Source organism: Vulpes vulpes, chromosome 10 (genome assembly GCF_048418805.1).
Source record: "Vulpes vulpes isolate BD-2025 chromosome 10, VulVul3, whole genome shotgun sequence".
In the NCBI taxonomy this organism is placed as follows: Eukaryota; Metazoa; Chordata; class Mammalia; order Carnivora; family Canidae; genus Vulpes; species Vulpes vulpes.
Genome location: NC_132789.1, coordinates 77,864,045 through 77,879,322, shown reverse-complemented (window position 1 = coordinate 77,879,322; position 15,278 = coordinate 77,864,045). Strand labels below are relative to the sequence as shown.

Sequence of the window (15,278 nt, the reverse complement as noted above, 5' to 3'; positions counted from 1 at the left end):
TGTTTTTCTTGAAGCAAATCAGAATATATTAATGACTACAGGGAAAATCAGAGAACAGACATATAGACAGGCTTCAATGAGGTATGCAATGGATGATCAGTTATAAGAAGTGGCAAATATTTGATGGAAGGGAAGGGAAAGGGATAAAATAAACTCAAGATTTAATGGGAAGAATTTCTACCTCATTACATATTTACTCAGTAGCAATGAAGTGCATTAGCAACCTTCCTGCAGTCCAAATGTTTCAGAAACAATTTTCTATGCTTCAAATTCACATGAAAATTCCTTAATATCTTTTTTCAATTTTACCACATGGTTCTATTAACTTCCTAAAGGATTATTTAAAAATAAGTTGATTATCTAATGTCATTTTAAATGCCCTAGCATCTGGAATAAAGTTTTACTTATAAACTAAAATTGAAACATAACTGCATTAAAAAATATGGACTAAAATATCAAGTACTTACTCTATTCCTCTCAAACAAAAATCATAGCATTTTAAGTTTATTTTATCATGACAGATTCATAACAAAACAAATTCAAAACTTGAGTTGCTCACCTGCTCAAACTGCTTCATGACAAACATAACTTCAGAAAATTCCAAAATTAAACGTCTTTCAAATCTGCTCTCAAAAGTCTGTAGACCACAGGTAAAAAACAGTAAGTGCACAGAGAATACTTTCCCTATTCCTGAAAATAAAAAACATCCCACACCTTCAAGGTCCTCTAACTTGCAAGCAGGAAGTGGTGGGATGCTTGATACAAGTTAGTAAGAGTCATGGGAGGCAAAAAGAACTTGATGACTGAATTTGCCACCACGCAGAGGGGCACATCAGGGATGAGATACAGGCACTGAACCCTTCTTCGGAAAGCAGCTGGAGTAAGGGAGGGGCAGGCACACTTCAACCAGTTTTCTGTATAAATGCTCTGCCCTTCAGCTGAAAGAACTTATAGATGTTAGGGGCACTGGGTTTTTAGAGATCATGCAGGGCTCTGCCTAAGAGCTGCTTGGTCACTTCACAAAGAGAATTAGAAAAGGGCGAGCAGCACTGTTTTACACCTTTCTCCATACTGCTTACTGCTGCACTGCAGGAACCTAGGAGGAATCTAACTGGTTTTTCTATTTTCAATCCCACTTCCTTATAAGCCATTTTCTAAACTCATCAAAATGCAAATCTTATCAAATCGTTACCCTGTTTAAAATTTCTCCAGGGCTTTTCAATACTTGCAGGATAAAACTCAACCTAACTTTTCAAAGTCAAGCAGAGCCTCGCTAATACACACACTTCCTTATGTACGCATGTGCTCAGCAGGCATACATTTTTGGACTCCAGGTATATTTAACCCCTTCACTGACTGGCAGATACTATTTAACCTTCAAGGACTATCCCAAATATAAGTCCTTTGAAAAGTATTCTCTGCCCCTCAACCTCACGCAGAATTAATCATTATGTTTCAATATGACATCAATAGATTAATTCAACAGATTATAAGAGCTCACTCCCAGGGCCCCACTTCCCTAACAGTCAAAAACCACAGGCACCATAATGTCCATCCTGAATACCTAGTCCATACCCAGCACATGGTAAGTGATACACATTTGTTGAATACTTGCTGAACATTTATTTTATCATACTTTGCTTTGCCTCTTCCTATTACAGCATGCAACTCACTCCTTAAAAAGATTATAAATTTCCTGAAGGCAGAGCCTTGCTACACTTCATTTGTATTCCCGAGGAAGCTTACTCAATGCTAAATATCTAATTAACTACTCAATATTTGTTGAAGTAAATTACTTTTTGAATGGTTTCTCTGATAAGGGTCTCTGGCAAGGAAACATTTTCACCCAGGATTAAAGCAGAAATTACAGCCAAGAGGGTTTCCCGGCAAGTTGTAGAAAGATTGGCTATTTGTAACGTCTGAGATAACACCTGTAAAATAAAAGAAGAAACAATGCACACTTAGAATAGCTTTTAATGAACAAACTCAAAGCAAATGAAGTTGGGAACTCACCTTACAAACATCAACAGGTTTGGTTATCTTTGATCCATTCCCATGTTTCACAAGTATCAGGTATGTTTCTAACAACCTTCTTATCTGTTCAGAACTTTCCTCACAGTTAGCTGTGGTTACTTTTGTATGTAGATCTAAGAGTGATTCCTGCCAATGAAGAAATTAACAGAAAGAATAACTATAAGATATCAAGCTCGTCTGTTAACCTAATAATGAAAGTATTGGGTGAAGCAGTTCAAATTTTCACATTCTTTTATTTTGAAAGAAAGACATATTTACCAGGAGTCACTAAGGATACTAATAGCTAACATTTCTGAGTGCACAGCTGTAAAGTGCTTTGTAAGTATTTACTCACAACCCTCATAGCAACCACGATGTATTGAATATTACTGACCCATAGTCTCACCAGATGAAAAAACTGGGGAATACAGATTTAAGTAACTTTCCCAAGTCAGTGACAAAGCCAAGATTCAAAGGGAGGCTGTCTGGCTCCAAAGGCTGTGCTCTTAACCATTATGCTCTACTCATCTCAAAATATCAAAAAAATACAGAAGATGGGGGGCTGGGGGGAAGGGGTAAAGTACAAAGAAAACAATTATAAAATATAATCTCCAGGAGTGGTCTGCTAACCTGAGAGCAAGAAGAATCAACTCTTGGGCCCCCAGTTACATACAAATCCTTAAAAATTAGAACTCACTTGCAAACATTCAAAAAATGTACCAAAATGTTCTTTGTAGATGTAGAACACAGTGGATTTGACCATGTTTTTGAGTGTTTCTCCGACTAAAATCCATGGTAGTTGAGTTTCTGTTTCAGTAACAGGTCCTAGTTTTTGCAAAATTAGTTTCACTGCCTGTGGGAATCCAATAATTATTAAAATGGACATGTACACTCTTATTTTTAAGTAATACACTGTTATTTCCCACTCTGATTACTCCCCGCTCTGATTAAGCTATATTGAAATCTGATCTGGACTAATCAAAGATACAGCAGCTTTGACGGTTGAGCTAACTACATGTCCCAAAAGGAATTTCTAAACTAGCATGGAGAATTTTACCATCCAACCGCTCACTCTTCAACTCATTAATAAATTTATGTTACCTTCTAGGATCCAGAATAAAGAAAACAGCAATGATTCTGTAAGTAAATATGCCTAATTACTTACATCCTACATTAGGTAATAAGCATTCTTATTAAAGCCCTAATGCTCCCCATTAGGTGCTTTTTATTTATCCCACACTATGCTCTCTCTACACCATTTACATAAACCTCATCTATTTTTTTTTTTATTTCTTTCACACAGACTCAAAATATACTCCCGGTCATTTACCTTCCCTGTACAGGAATGAAACATGTTTCTAACTCCTTTGCACATTTCAAAGAGCAACTGTCCAACTCCTTCTACCTTTTCTGGATGTCCATCAAGATCAACAAACATTAAATTGAAAAGTGCATTTTTATCAGAAACCTAAAACACAAAATACAAATGGAAAATTGTATTTACAACACAACAAATCCAAATGAAGACATATCTACTATTCCACAGGTTCATAGTTAAATGTAATTGGGATAAAATTGTAAAAGGAAGAGACACAGTGATTTCAAACTACTATAATGATATATACCACTTCTAATTTCACACACAACACTGATTCAGGAAATAATATGAAGGTCTGTGCCAAGAAAAACTATAGAAGACAACATTTTATCTTTTAAAGTAAATCATATACTTATGAGTACAAAAGAAATTAATACCAGTGTTTTTATTTCATTACAAGAACCTTCTAAAATCTACTATGGAAACACATGCAACATTATGGTATCAATTTCTTCCAGGAAATTATTATAAAAGTTTCTATTACTCTCACCATTTATTTACTGACTTGAATCAGAGGGCACTTCTGATATGCATACAATGAAAGCTACCAAAAACCTAAATAACAATAAAAGAATGACTCAAAATTTTTCCCATTAGTGAGCAAAGATAACCTAATGATGAGATAAACTCAAAATAGTAATAGGTTTCTTCATATATATATATATATATATATATATATATATATACATACACACACACATATATACACATATTTATATATACACATATAAAAACATTAGTCCATAATAACAACAGCATGATAAAAGATATCTGCTTCTCTTCATCAGATTCTTGATTAATGAACAATAAATAAATATCAAAAATAAGTAAATAAATAAATAAATAAGATATCAGACTAACCTTTCTCATCAAAAAAGTAAAACTTTCAGCAGCAAAATTTCTTATATGTAGCTTTTTATGAGCCAGGAGTGTACTGTACATGCTATAAATGAGAAAATAAGACTTGTTTAATTTAATCACATTTTAATAAGTATACACTCCATGTCAACGATATGCCCCACACAGTGCTAGGTATGCAAGGAACACGCTGCAAGTATAAAGCAAGTGGTTTAAAATCTCATTCAGTTACAAGACAGAAGATGAAGATAACAGACATGAAAAATCCTAGAATTGGTGGTGCAGGCCTTACAAGACTCCACGAATAGTTAAAACTTGTAGTGATTCCTGAATGATGAGAAAAATCCAGGTGGGTACTGGAAGGCCTATGACTAGAGATAAAAGTGAAAGCACAGACAGGCAGGGCAGAAATGATCACAGCCATAGGACAAGGAGGCTAGTCCATCTGAAGGAGAAAAGGTGATGTGTTTGGGGAGGGCTACTACAGACAAAGCTGCCCAGGTAAACAGGTGGCTCTGAACACAACACAGAGGAAACTAGGCATTGGCATACACCTATGTCGCCTCCTCTAACCAACACAATCCCCTGGAGTATAGATATTGCCACTCTGGCTTCACAGATAACAAGCCAGAAAGGCCAAGCAACCTGCTCAAGGTCACAGAGCCACATAGCTATAACTAATTACTTGTATAATCACGTTGTTTAAACTGGTCTCCCTAATGACAGGAGAGCACAGATTAGATCGCTCCTATTTTCACCATATCCTCAGTAGCTCACACTTCCTTGCCCACAGCAGGTACTAATAAATATTGGCTTAATAAAAACTGAGTATTTCAGAGAGATTAATTTACTAATAGTATGCAGGATGAAATAAATGAAGAAGCTGGCAGTCCAAATAGAAAGCTGCTCAAGTCATGGGAGCGTGGGCAAACATGGGCATGAAAGAGGCTTGTGGCAGAGGGAAATGCTGAAAGATGGACCCAAGAGACATTTTAGAAGCCCTTGCAGTGGCAGCAGGCCTTATAGTACCCACAAAGCGCTCATGATTTGGACCCTACTAATAAGACACGGCACTATCTAATTACTCTCCCCTTATACACACTGCGGCACGACCCAGGACTTGCTGTTCCTCGCACATGCCACGTGTGCACCTAACATGTTCTCTTGCTAAAGTATAAACTTTGGACAAAGAGGGATTTTCATCTGTTTTGTTTGCAATTTTACTACAAATGCTGTATGCACAGACAGTGCTCAGTAAATACTTACTGAACTGAGTGAGCACATGAATAACAGAAACAAGAGTCCTTGAAGACAATGGCATCAAAAACACCTCTAAGACACCAAGCCTCAGGTGACAGGAAGAAAAATGGAATCACTGTTGGAAAATGGACAACTAAACAGGGCCTAGCATAGAGTGTATATTTACTGAACACACGAATGAATGAAGAGTTAGTTTGAGTAGGAATGCATTGACTTTGATTTCAGTAAGACTTTGAGAAAATACCCAGGCTATTGAAGATGTCACACCAAGAGCAGATAAATTTAGAAGTGGAAAGTCTGACTCAGGAGATATGATATAAAAGAAACAACAGAAGTCATGAAACCAAAAAAGCTATACAAGGGTCCCCACCCCCTTATCTGTGGTTTCACTATCCATGGTCTCAGTCACCTGTGGTCAGCTGCAGTCTCGAATCAGATGCTGCTCCTACTCATCATCGTCAGAAGGTCCCTAGGAGCCCAGCATTAAGCCATAAGGCCTACGTCACTGTTCACCTCACTTGATCTCATCATGTAGGCATTTTATCATCTCGCATCAATACGAGAATCGCGAAGATGGTACAATAAGGTATTTTCAAAGAGAGACCACATTCATAAAACTTTTATTACAGTGTGGTGTCATAATTGTTCTAGTTGTTGTTAATTTCTTGCTGTGCATTTATAAATTATACTTTACCATACGGACGTATGCATAGGTAAAAACCACATATAGAGCTCAGTACTGTCTGTGCTTTCAGGCATCTACTAGGGGTTGCAGAACAAACCTCACACATGATGGGGTACTGCTGTGTTACCTAAGTAGTCTCGGTTTCTAATACATTTTACCAAAAGCTTCACAGAGAGCTAGTAAAGGCTGGAAAAATATTTCTTTCTCATTCTTTGTTCAAAGGAGGGTAAAGGGCAAGGTTCAACAAAGGGTAGAGTGAAGGGGGAGTTGATACAAAAACAAAATCTATAGCCCTATCCCATACCCATACCTATGTTTGGGGGGAAGGTGGTAATCTTACACATTCCTGTGGCAATGAAAGTATGTAGAAATAATCAGTAAACCAAGTGGGAAATTCCAGCAAGCCCCAGACTGAAATCAATCGTAAACAACCTTTCTCTTAAACAGAAAGCAACCATGGAATTCGTCCTCTTTCCCTGTCTATATCTACTCACAATGTTCCCTAAGTGTCTCTTTGGGCTTATTAAATAAGTTAGAGGCTGGGTCAATGCAGATATCTAAGACTGGATTCTTTAAGAGTTCACAGGTTTGTAAAGGACATTGTTATGTTGTGAACAAACAATCATTAACAGAGGTTGTGTGATGTAAGTGTAGAGAATGCCAGAGGGGTTCAGAGTTCAAAGGTTACACCTCTGGCTAAGGTGCCCAGAAATATTTGTGGAGGTTATGAAAACCAAGCTTGGCTTTGACAGTGAGAGGCAGTATTTTGGTAGCTGGAGATAAGAGAAGATCAGGTCACTGTACACTAATAGAATAAACCATAGACCCTTTTGGCTGGAGAACCTACTTCGTAGGATGAGAGACTGAGCTGGAAAGGCAGTATGGAGTCAGACAGAACCCAAGGAAAAAATCATCAAAAGGCCATGTCAGAGTCAGGCAGCTATGTCGGCAGGTTTGCATGATGGATACTGTGCATATGGGATGGGAGTGAGAAATCCTGGTTCTCAGTATTGATAAAGACTGCACTTGACTGAAAAATAAAAACCTGAAATGTAAATGCTGAAAAATTTCATTACTGAGGGGGACTGTTCTAGTTAAGAAGCCTCAAGCAGACAACTGTGTTCACAAAGGCTATCTTGAATATTTAACAGGTGTATATTGCTTTTGCTCTCAAAACTGATGCAGGTTGGGAGCGGGACTGATGGTAGACAGACTTTAGAAATCTTTCTGGGATTATGGAAATGTTCTTAAAATGGATTATGGTGAGATTTGCACAACTTCATAAAATTACTAAACAGCACTGGATTGTAGATAAGATAAAATAAAACTCAAAAGCAACAAAACAAACTGGAACCCGTCTTAGAGAGAGGAAGAGTCACCTGTATATATTGGACATGTCCTTCACCATTTGCCTCCACAGGTACTTGTAAAGATAGGATAATGAGGTGAAAGCCCATTCTAGTAACTCCGTGTCCTGAGTCTCCAGGATTGAGGTGATAGTCAGGAAAAAGTCCTGAAAATGTGGATAGAAGTCCATCTGCAGATCTCGTGCCAACTGTACAACCAAACTGGATTAAAAATAAGAAATAACTGATTGAGACACATATGTCAAAAAACAAAGACCGCAAATCTATTTCACAAATAATAGCAGACTGAAACCTTCCAAACCAAGTCTAAAGAGACATAAAAAATATTTCACATTTTAAGGGTTTAGCAAAGAAATTGGGCTGGAACAAGAAGGTACACTTTATCACAAGTTATGCTCAGCCATTCCTGTAGTGTGAAAGAAAAATGGGGTTTTCTTAAATGTATAAAACAAAAGCAAAAAAAAAGAGGATACCTCTAAGATTCTGTTTTTTGGCAAGGCACTAATGTTCTGATCTAGCGGAAAAGGTAAAATTCTTGTTTTAAATTCAAACACCATATCTGAGGCAAATGTAGCAATAAAACACAACTTTTTTTTTCTTTCTAAAGATTATTTATTTGAGAGAGGGAGACAGAAAGAGCAAGCATGAGCTAGGGAGGGGCAGAAAGGGTGGGAGAAGTATTCTCCACTGCTCAGGGAGTTTGATGTGGGGCTTGATTCCAGGACCTCAGGATCATGACCTGAGCCAAAGTCAGATGCTTAACCGACTGAGCCACCCAGGTGCCCCATAAAATACAACCTTTCTTAAAAGTGAGATAAATGTCGGGGATCCCTGGGTGGCGCAGCGGTTTGGCGCCTGCCTTTGGCCCAGGGCGCGATCCTGGAGACCCGGGATCAAATCCCACATCGGGCTCCTGGTTCATGGAGCCTGCTTCTCCCTCTGCCTATGTCTCTGCCTCTCTCTCTCTCTCTGTGACTATCATAAATAAATAAAAAATACCTTTAAAAAAAAAAAAAAAGTGAGATAAATGTCATTGAGCTTTCTCTCAACATACTTACTCCAAAAGGGGCTGATAGGCAAAACTGTTCTTGATTTGCAGGTGAGTCTTCAAACTCTGAACTATCTCATTTTGATGATAGACCAACTGATTGAAGGACTGGCATTTGTCAATAACTTCTTTGTAAAATTTGCCTGGGGGTGGGGAAGGAGGGAAAATAGAGAATAGGTTCTGCTTTTCTATCATACCACTATTTAGTTATTTTGAACACAAGTACAAATGTTGGGAGAATAAAATAGAAACAAAATAGAAAATACCAAAGTGTTCTGTAAGGTTCAATTCTCTCCATTTCAGCAGACCCTCAAAAAAGTAGGTTTCAACTTCCTGCCAAGATTAAAGCAGTCCATTAATCAGGCAACTCAAACATTATGATCAAAGTAAACAGGAATTTTGATATATTAATACCTTAAGACAATGATAATAATCAAGAGTTTAAAAACATTTCTTTTAAAGAGCATTAACACACTTAAAAAGCAATCAGGTATACAGTATGGGCATATGGTTCATAAGAATAATATTTTATTGATTTGGTTGCAACAAATAATTCTCTAATACCTATGTAATAGTCACACTAATGAGAAAAAATTTTTTTTCAGTTTTCTACAATTTTAGGCCCAGAAAAAAAATATGCTGACCCCTACAATTTTTTTTGGAAATACAAATTACAACTCTGTGGAGAAGTACTTTGGCAATTATAAAAATGAAAAACAACCAGGTATGTCTTCTGACCTATCAATTCCTCTTTTGAGATATTTCTTATATTTACAAACACACCAGTATAAAGATGTTTATTCAGCTTTCTTGTAGTGGGGGGAAAAACATAAAACAACTTCAATATCTAACAATAGGAAAGTGCTTGATGTAACTTATGGTCCATACATACTAAGGTATATTACGTGGCTATTAAAAATAGTTCTGTCTTATATTGAATTAGAATGATGCTGATGATAAACCCCTAAAGTGATAAAAGCAAGTTATATAGTGAAGGATATAAGAGGAACCATTCTTAAAAAAAAAAAAAAAAAAAAAAAAGACCTTTATAAATCACACATTTGTACATATTTGTCTAAGAAAAAAGTACAGAAGAATACATATATACAAAATTGTCAGTATTAGTTTCCTTGACAATAAGGAGCGGGAAGGGTGAGATAACAGGTTTTTCTAAGTTCACAAATATGCTGTCATGTTATTTAGCTTATTATCACAGTATATTTTACTTTGTACTTTGAAAACTAAAATCAATAAATTATTACCCTGTGTGTGTGCGTGTGTGACAGAGAGGGAGTATGGAGAGAGAGAGTACAAATTAGTACACACACAAGCATGTCAAATCTGCTATAATCTAATCTCAAAAAAAAAAAAAGGGCAAACCTTTAACTGTGCTTTGCAATTCTTTAAAAAATAAAAGTGAAGGAAAATCAATAGGCAGAATAGAGGGAAAGAAAGAGGATCCCATTAAATTTTGTTGTCTCTTAAGGCAGTAGGGAAATATGCCTCAGTTTAAAACCTAAATGTAGAAGACATTCCCAGACTAGCAGAGTGACTGGGACCTATCAGCCGTTTGTCCCTGTCCCTTTGCAGTGTGAGTCAGGGCTCCCACCACAAAGGGATGGAGGCTATTTCCTCACTCCTTGAATCTGGCCTGGCTTTCTGACTTGCTCTGACCATAATGCACAATGGAAATGATCTCGTAACTGCCAAAGTTAGGCTCCAGAGGCTTTGTAGCTTCTGCTTTCCCACTCTCAAAAAAGATTCTGCCATCATGCAAGAAGCCTAGTCTACCTTGCCGGAGAATAAGACGCCATGAGGACAACCACAACTAACAAGCTCCAGAAGGTGACTGAGACCAATGTGGACCATCTAGCCCAAGATCCTCTCCTAGACTTTCTTCTCTACTAACGTGACATTCTACCTCTTACCCATCTACCTCACCCGTGGCTTAACCTATAAACCATACACTGAATGCTAAATCTATAATTCCACGTCCAAAGTCATCTGTACTTCTCCAGATCCATATATCCAAATATCTTCCGGACACCATCACATAGACAGCCGTAGGTATATCAAATTCAACAAGCTCCAAATGGAACCAACCCTGTGCTTCTCTTCCTATAAATCTATCTTGATAAGTAACATCCTCAACCACCCAGTTAGAACCAAAAACCTTAACCCCCTACCAGCAGATCACTAGTCTTATCCACCCTACTTTTTTAGTATCTCTGGAATCCTTCCCTTCTCTCCATCTTCACTCCTGCTACTACAATAATTTCTTACTTAGATGACTACCATACCCTCACACCTGGCTGTCCTGACTCCAATCCCATTCTTTCTTTCACAGTAAAGCCAAAAAGATCTAAAACTTAAACTTGATCATGTCACTCACTCGTTTGCCTCAAAACCCCCGAAGGACATCCCATAGCTTCAGGATAAAATGCACACTTAGCTTGACATATGAAGTCCTTTATGCTCCTTGACTATTTCTTCAGCTTTATCTCAGCTTTATCCCTCCCCTATCCCAGTCATCATCAACACAGACAAACACCATACATACAATTATAACCACATTGAAATGTTTTGGTTTCCCAGTTTCTTGAATGTGACATGTATTTTCTAGCCTCTGTTTATAAGGCTTTTCTCTCAGTTTGAAACATCTCCTGTCTTCTTTGCCATGCTGCATCCTATACAAATAACAAGACTCAATTCAGCTATCATCTTGTCTACATTACCTTTTCAACACCCTACCATATACTCACAAGGAATTTAGGTTAGCCTCCTTCGGGATGAGTTGCCAAAGCATTATGTGTTTACCCAGATCGTATCACTTAATATGCTAAATTCACACACAGGAGATAAGGCATCCAAAGAGACAATGAGCAAAGTCTGACCAGAGTCAAGTGAAGAACTAAGAACCAAGTGAAGTTGAATCCCTAAGTGAAAGGCACGATATACAGGACCTTAAAAGGCAAACAAAGAAATAATGACTTGATGTGGGAAAACAAGATTTTTAAGTAGAGGTGTGACTGAGTTAAGAGCATGGTTAGAACTAGAAAAAATTATGTTGTGTAGCCCCTTTCTTTTTATAAAGGAGGAAACTAAGCCCCAGGAAAGTGATGTGCTCAAAATCTCTTTAAAATGGTAGCTTCAGGGATCCCTGGGTGGCGCAGCGGTTTGGCGCCTGCCTTTGGCCCAGGGCGCGATCCTGGAGACCCGGGATCGAATCCCACGTCGGGCTTCCGGTGCATGGAGCCTGCTTCTCCCTCTGCCTGTGTCTCTGCCTCTCTCTCTCTCTCCCTGTGTGACTATCATAAATAAATAAAAATTTAAAAAAAATAAAAAATAAAAAAATAAAATAAAATGGTAGCTTCAGGGGACGCCGGGGTGGCTCAGTGGTTGAGCATCTGCTTTTAGCTCGGGGCATGATCCTGGGGTCCTGGGATCGAGTCCTGCATCGGGCTCCCCATAGGGAGCCTGCTTCTCCCTCTGCCTGTGTCTCTGTCTCTCTGTGTGTCTCTCATAAATAAATAAATAAATAAAATCTTTAAAAAAAAAAAGGTAGCTTCAGGAATATGAATCTGCAGCAGAGCTCAGAATGCCCATGGGAAAGGGAGAGGCTGGAATCACAGAAGCCATCTAAGCATCAAGTTAACTGTCTAACACAGCATTACCCGATAGAACTTTTTGCAGTGATGGAAATATTCTGTATCTGCACTTGTGCAACATTGTAGTAACAAGCCACGTATGGCTATTGAGCCTTTGGATTTTAATTTCCTTTAATTTACATCTAATTTACCATGTGTAGTAGCTACTGTATAAAAATCACATAGGTCTAATGCATTTCATTTTCCGAAAGGAGTGGCCTGAAACACAATTCATTTCTACTAAGAGGAGAGACTAAAAAACCCAACTATGAATATTTGAAGATTGGCTAATACAACATTCTCTTACCTCATCATAGTTTGTAGTTCTATCAATCCGGTGAATAATATCAATATTCACATTCCCCAGTCGTTCAGCAAATGTAAGAAACTGTGGGAGGGGGATAATTAACATACAATCATCATTCAATACATATGCCATCTTGAATACCCATTTTGAGTGCACTGTATACTAATCACATGTTGACCATTTCCTTGTGAAAACAAAGTTTAAAGTTTCAATAAACCTCCTCCTGTCCTGTCATTACAAATAAGGGTATGGTGTACTTGCAATGTCAAATTTGTATTTTTCAACCAATCATAAAATATAATTGTGTTTTGAAACTCGAAGTAGACATCACTGATGAGTCACAAAAGTGTAAAAACAAAAAGACAGTCTTAGATGCCCTGCACAACTTAATGAAAATAATTAAATACTTCCATGTGTGTAGTTGCAAAAGTTCAGTTGTGTCTTTTCAAATAAAATTTCCATGCTAGACTGTGATAGGACCCAGGTGAAAGTTGGCGGTGTGGCCTCACCAGACCTACTGCTAGGTTTCAAGACCCGCTACAAGCACAGGGATCTGGTTAAGTCGTTGCAACAGCAGTGTCATCAGACAATGCAGACACACGGTTGCACAGTTCAGAAATTCTCAGGGAACCAGCAGAAAGTGGGGTCACAGCCCATTAGCTGGAAATCATTCACCTCCTCTCGCCGGCTCGCTTCCCAATCTAGCCTTTAAGAGTAGAGGCGATGGAGAGCATCTCCTAAGCAGTTAGTCCGTGATCAGGAATTTAATTCTGGGCCACGGGAATCCCAGGCAGGCCTGACCCCACAAACCACCGGCGGTCTACTGCCCGGACGTCGTTCCTCACCACGTTTAATAAGCCTGGCAAGTCTCCCTCTTGGGCCCGATAAGGGACTCACGCTGGGCCCAGACACCACAGCCAGGCCCAGGCGGCAGACACCCACACCACGGTTCCGGGCCCAGGTTCCTTCGCTCACCCTGTACGTGTTCTCGGTCTTGTGGGAGACGGGCTTTGTCTTCATGGCTGCAGAGAGGCGGGGGCGCGCAAGGACCTAAGTGGGGGCGACGGAATGCAATCCACGGTACGGAGGGAACCCCGCTGACTGTCCTGCACACTCCGGCTCCCACGAGCTCAGACCTCATCACATGCGGCTCGCACCCCTGGGCGCCGCCATGTTGGGGGACGGGGAGGAGCCTGGGAGGATCACGTGGACGGAAGCAGCGCCAGGGCCGGCGCAGCCTACGGGGACCGGCGGAGCCTCGGGCGGTTCTGCGGCTGCGGGCTTGGGTTTATTTTTCTCCTTTCAGGAAAGCGCTAGAATAAAAATGTGTGTTTTTATTATAAAAGAACACTTGCCTGTCGGCGTTGTCAGCTAGCAGCCTTACCCTTCACAATGCACCCTGCAAAGCTCTTTACGTCAATAATTTCAATTTAAGCACATCGTGAACGCTCCGTGAACATAAAGAGCATTTTTTTTCTTATTTATTTACATTTTTAAAAATTTAAATTCAATTTCCAACATACAATATAACACCCAGTGCATATTTTTAAACCCGTTTGGCATATGAAGAAAGCGGGAATGCGGCCTGGTATGTGGCAGTCTAGCAGAGGTCTCCCAGCATCAGTCTGATACTCTTAATAATTACCATCTAAATAAAGTTGAAAAACAGGGAAGGATTTTTAGGGGAAGAAAAGTCTTAGAATTTCACGTGCAGTTAATATTTCAGTGTTTTTCCTCCCGCTCTTATGTTGTGAAACATTAATTGTAAAAATAGTTGTGTGTGTGTGTGTGTGCATTTTTGTCACTCATTCAACAAGTATTTCTTGAGACTCTACTATGGGCCATGCCCTGTTCTGTGAGCGGAACAAGACAAACATAATAATAATTCTGTTTGGAAGTATTTAATACGAGATGTTTACCTCTTAGGTAAGAAGAGATGTTGAGTAGAGGACTGAATGCATTCCTGTCCAGATGGCAACGTAGGGGTCAGAGCTGGAGGTGTGACTTAAATGCCTGAAATACTCTTCACTGCTGAACCATGTGGAGAATTTAAAGCCATGGAACTGGTTGTGATCATTTAGGGAGAGAGTGATGAAAAGGATGAAGAAGACAAGAGGATCCAGTTGGACCTTGGGGTGCTCCAACACTTAGCAGTAGACTGGAAGGGGAATGGGGTGGATAGAGCCAGTGACATAGATAGGGACCAGTCTCGGCATGGAAGAAGAACCAGGGGTCAACTATGCTGGAAGCTGAGGATAGGAAAGCAGCTGCAAATCTGACAAGGTGAAGGTCACTGGTGACCTTGACAGGTACAGTCAGTCCTGTGTTGAAGAAAGGAAGAAAAACACGCGTGGATTGTGGAGGAAATCGGGTAAGGAAGTGAAGTAGGTATAACACTTTCGTATTATCGATTGCATTACGACATGAGTATTTTCTATGTCATCACGGAGTTGTTTTAAGTATTTTTAATGGCTCCATAGCATGTATGGATTTTTTAATGATAAAATATAGAAGTGCCCAATATTTGGCTGGCTTCCAGTAAGCTAATTGTTTTGTTTGTTTGTTTTTTAGGTAGATCTTCACCTTAATGCATCACAGCTCGCTTAAGGAAATCTGTGAAAGCGGTAGATCTTCTCCTCAGAATAAAGTAAATAAGCTCATTCACACTAAAGTGTGTAGATGATTTCAGAAAATTAGAAGTCTGCAGTCATCTGA

At 39.1% G+C, this 15,278-nt stretch overlaps 1 protein-coding gene across 4 annotated transcripts in view; it reads right to left on the bottom strand.

The window, feature by feature from the left end:
* UTP20 (UTP20 small subunit processome component) overlaps positions 1-13,775 on the bottom strand; it is a 96,171-nt gene extending 82,396 nt beyond the window's left edge. For all 4 annotated transcript variants that reach the window (XR_011994949.1, XR_011994950.1, XM_072724697.1 and 1 more), the window contains exons 1-11: positions 13,539-13,775; positions 12,564-12,644; positions 8,876-8,942; positions 8,620-8,752; positions 7,574-7,762; positions 4,253-4,334; positions 3,344-3,481; positions 2,711-2,866; positions 2,014-2,160; positions 1,797-1,931; positions 560-637 (exon numbers count right to left, since the gene is read on the bottom strand). Coding sequence is in view for 2 of the 4 variants with exons in the window: in XM_072724697.1 (XP_072580798.1) it covers positions 560-637; positions 1,797-1,931; positions 2,014-2,160; positions 2,711-2,866; positions 3,344-3,481; positions 4,253-4,334; positions 7,574-7,762; positions 8,620-8,752; positions 8,876-8,942; positions 12,564-12,644; positions 13,539-13,583 (1,251 nt within the window). In the remaining 2 variants the exon portion in view is untranslated. The remainder of the gene's footprint in view (positions 1-559; positions 638-1,796; positions 1,932-2,013; positions 2,161-2,710; positions 2,867-3,343; positions 3,482-4,252; positions 4,335-7,573; positions 7,763-8,619; positions 8,753-8,875; positions 8,943-12,563; positions 12,645-13,538) is intronic.
* Between the last annotated feature and the right edge of the window lie 1,503 nt (positions 13,776-15,278).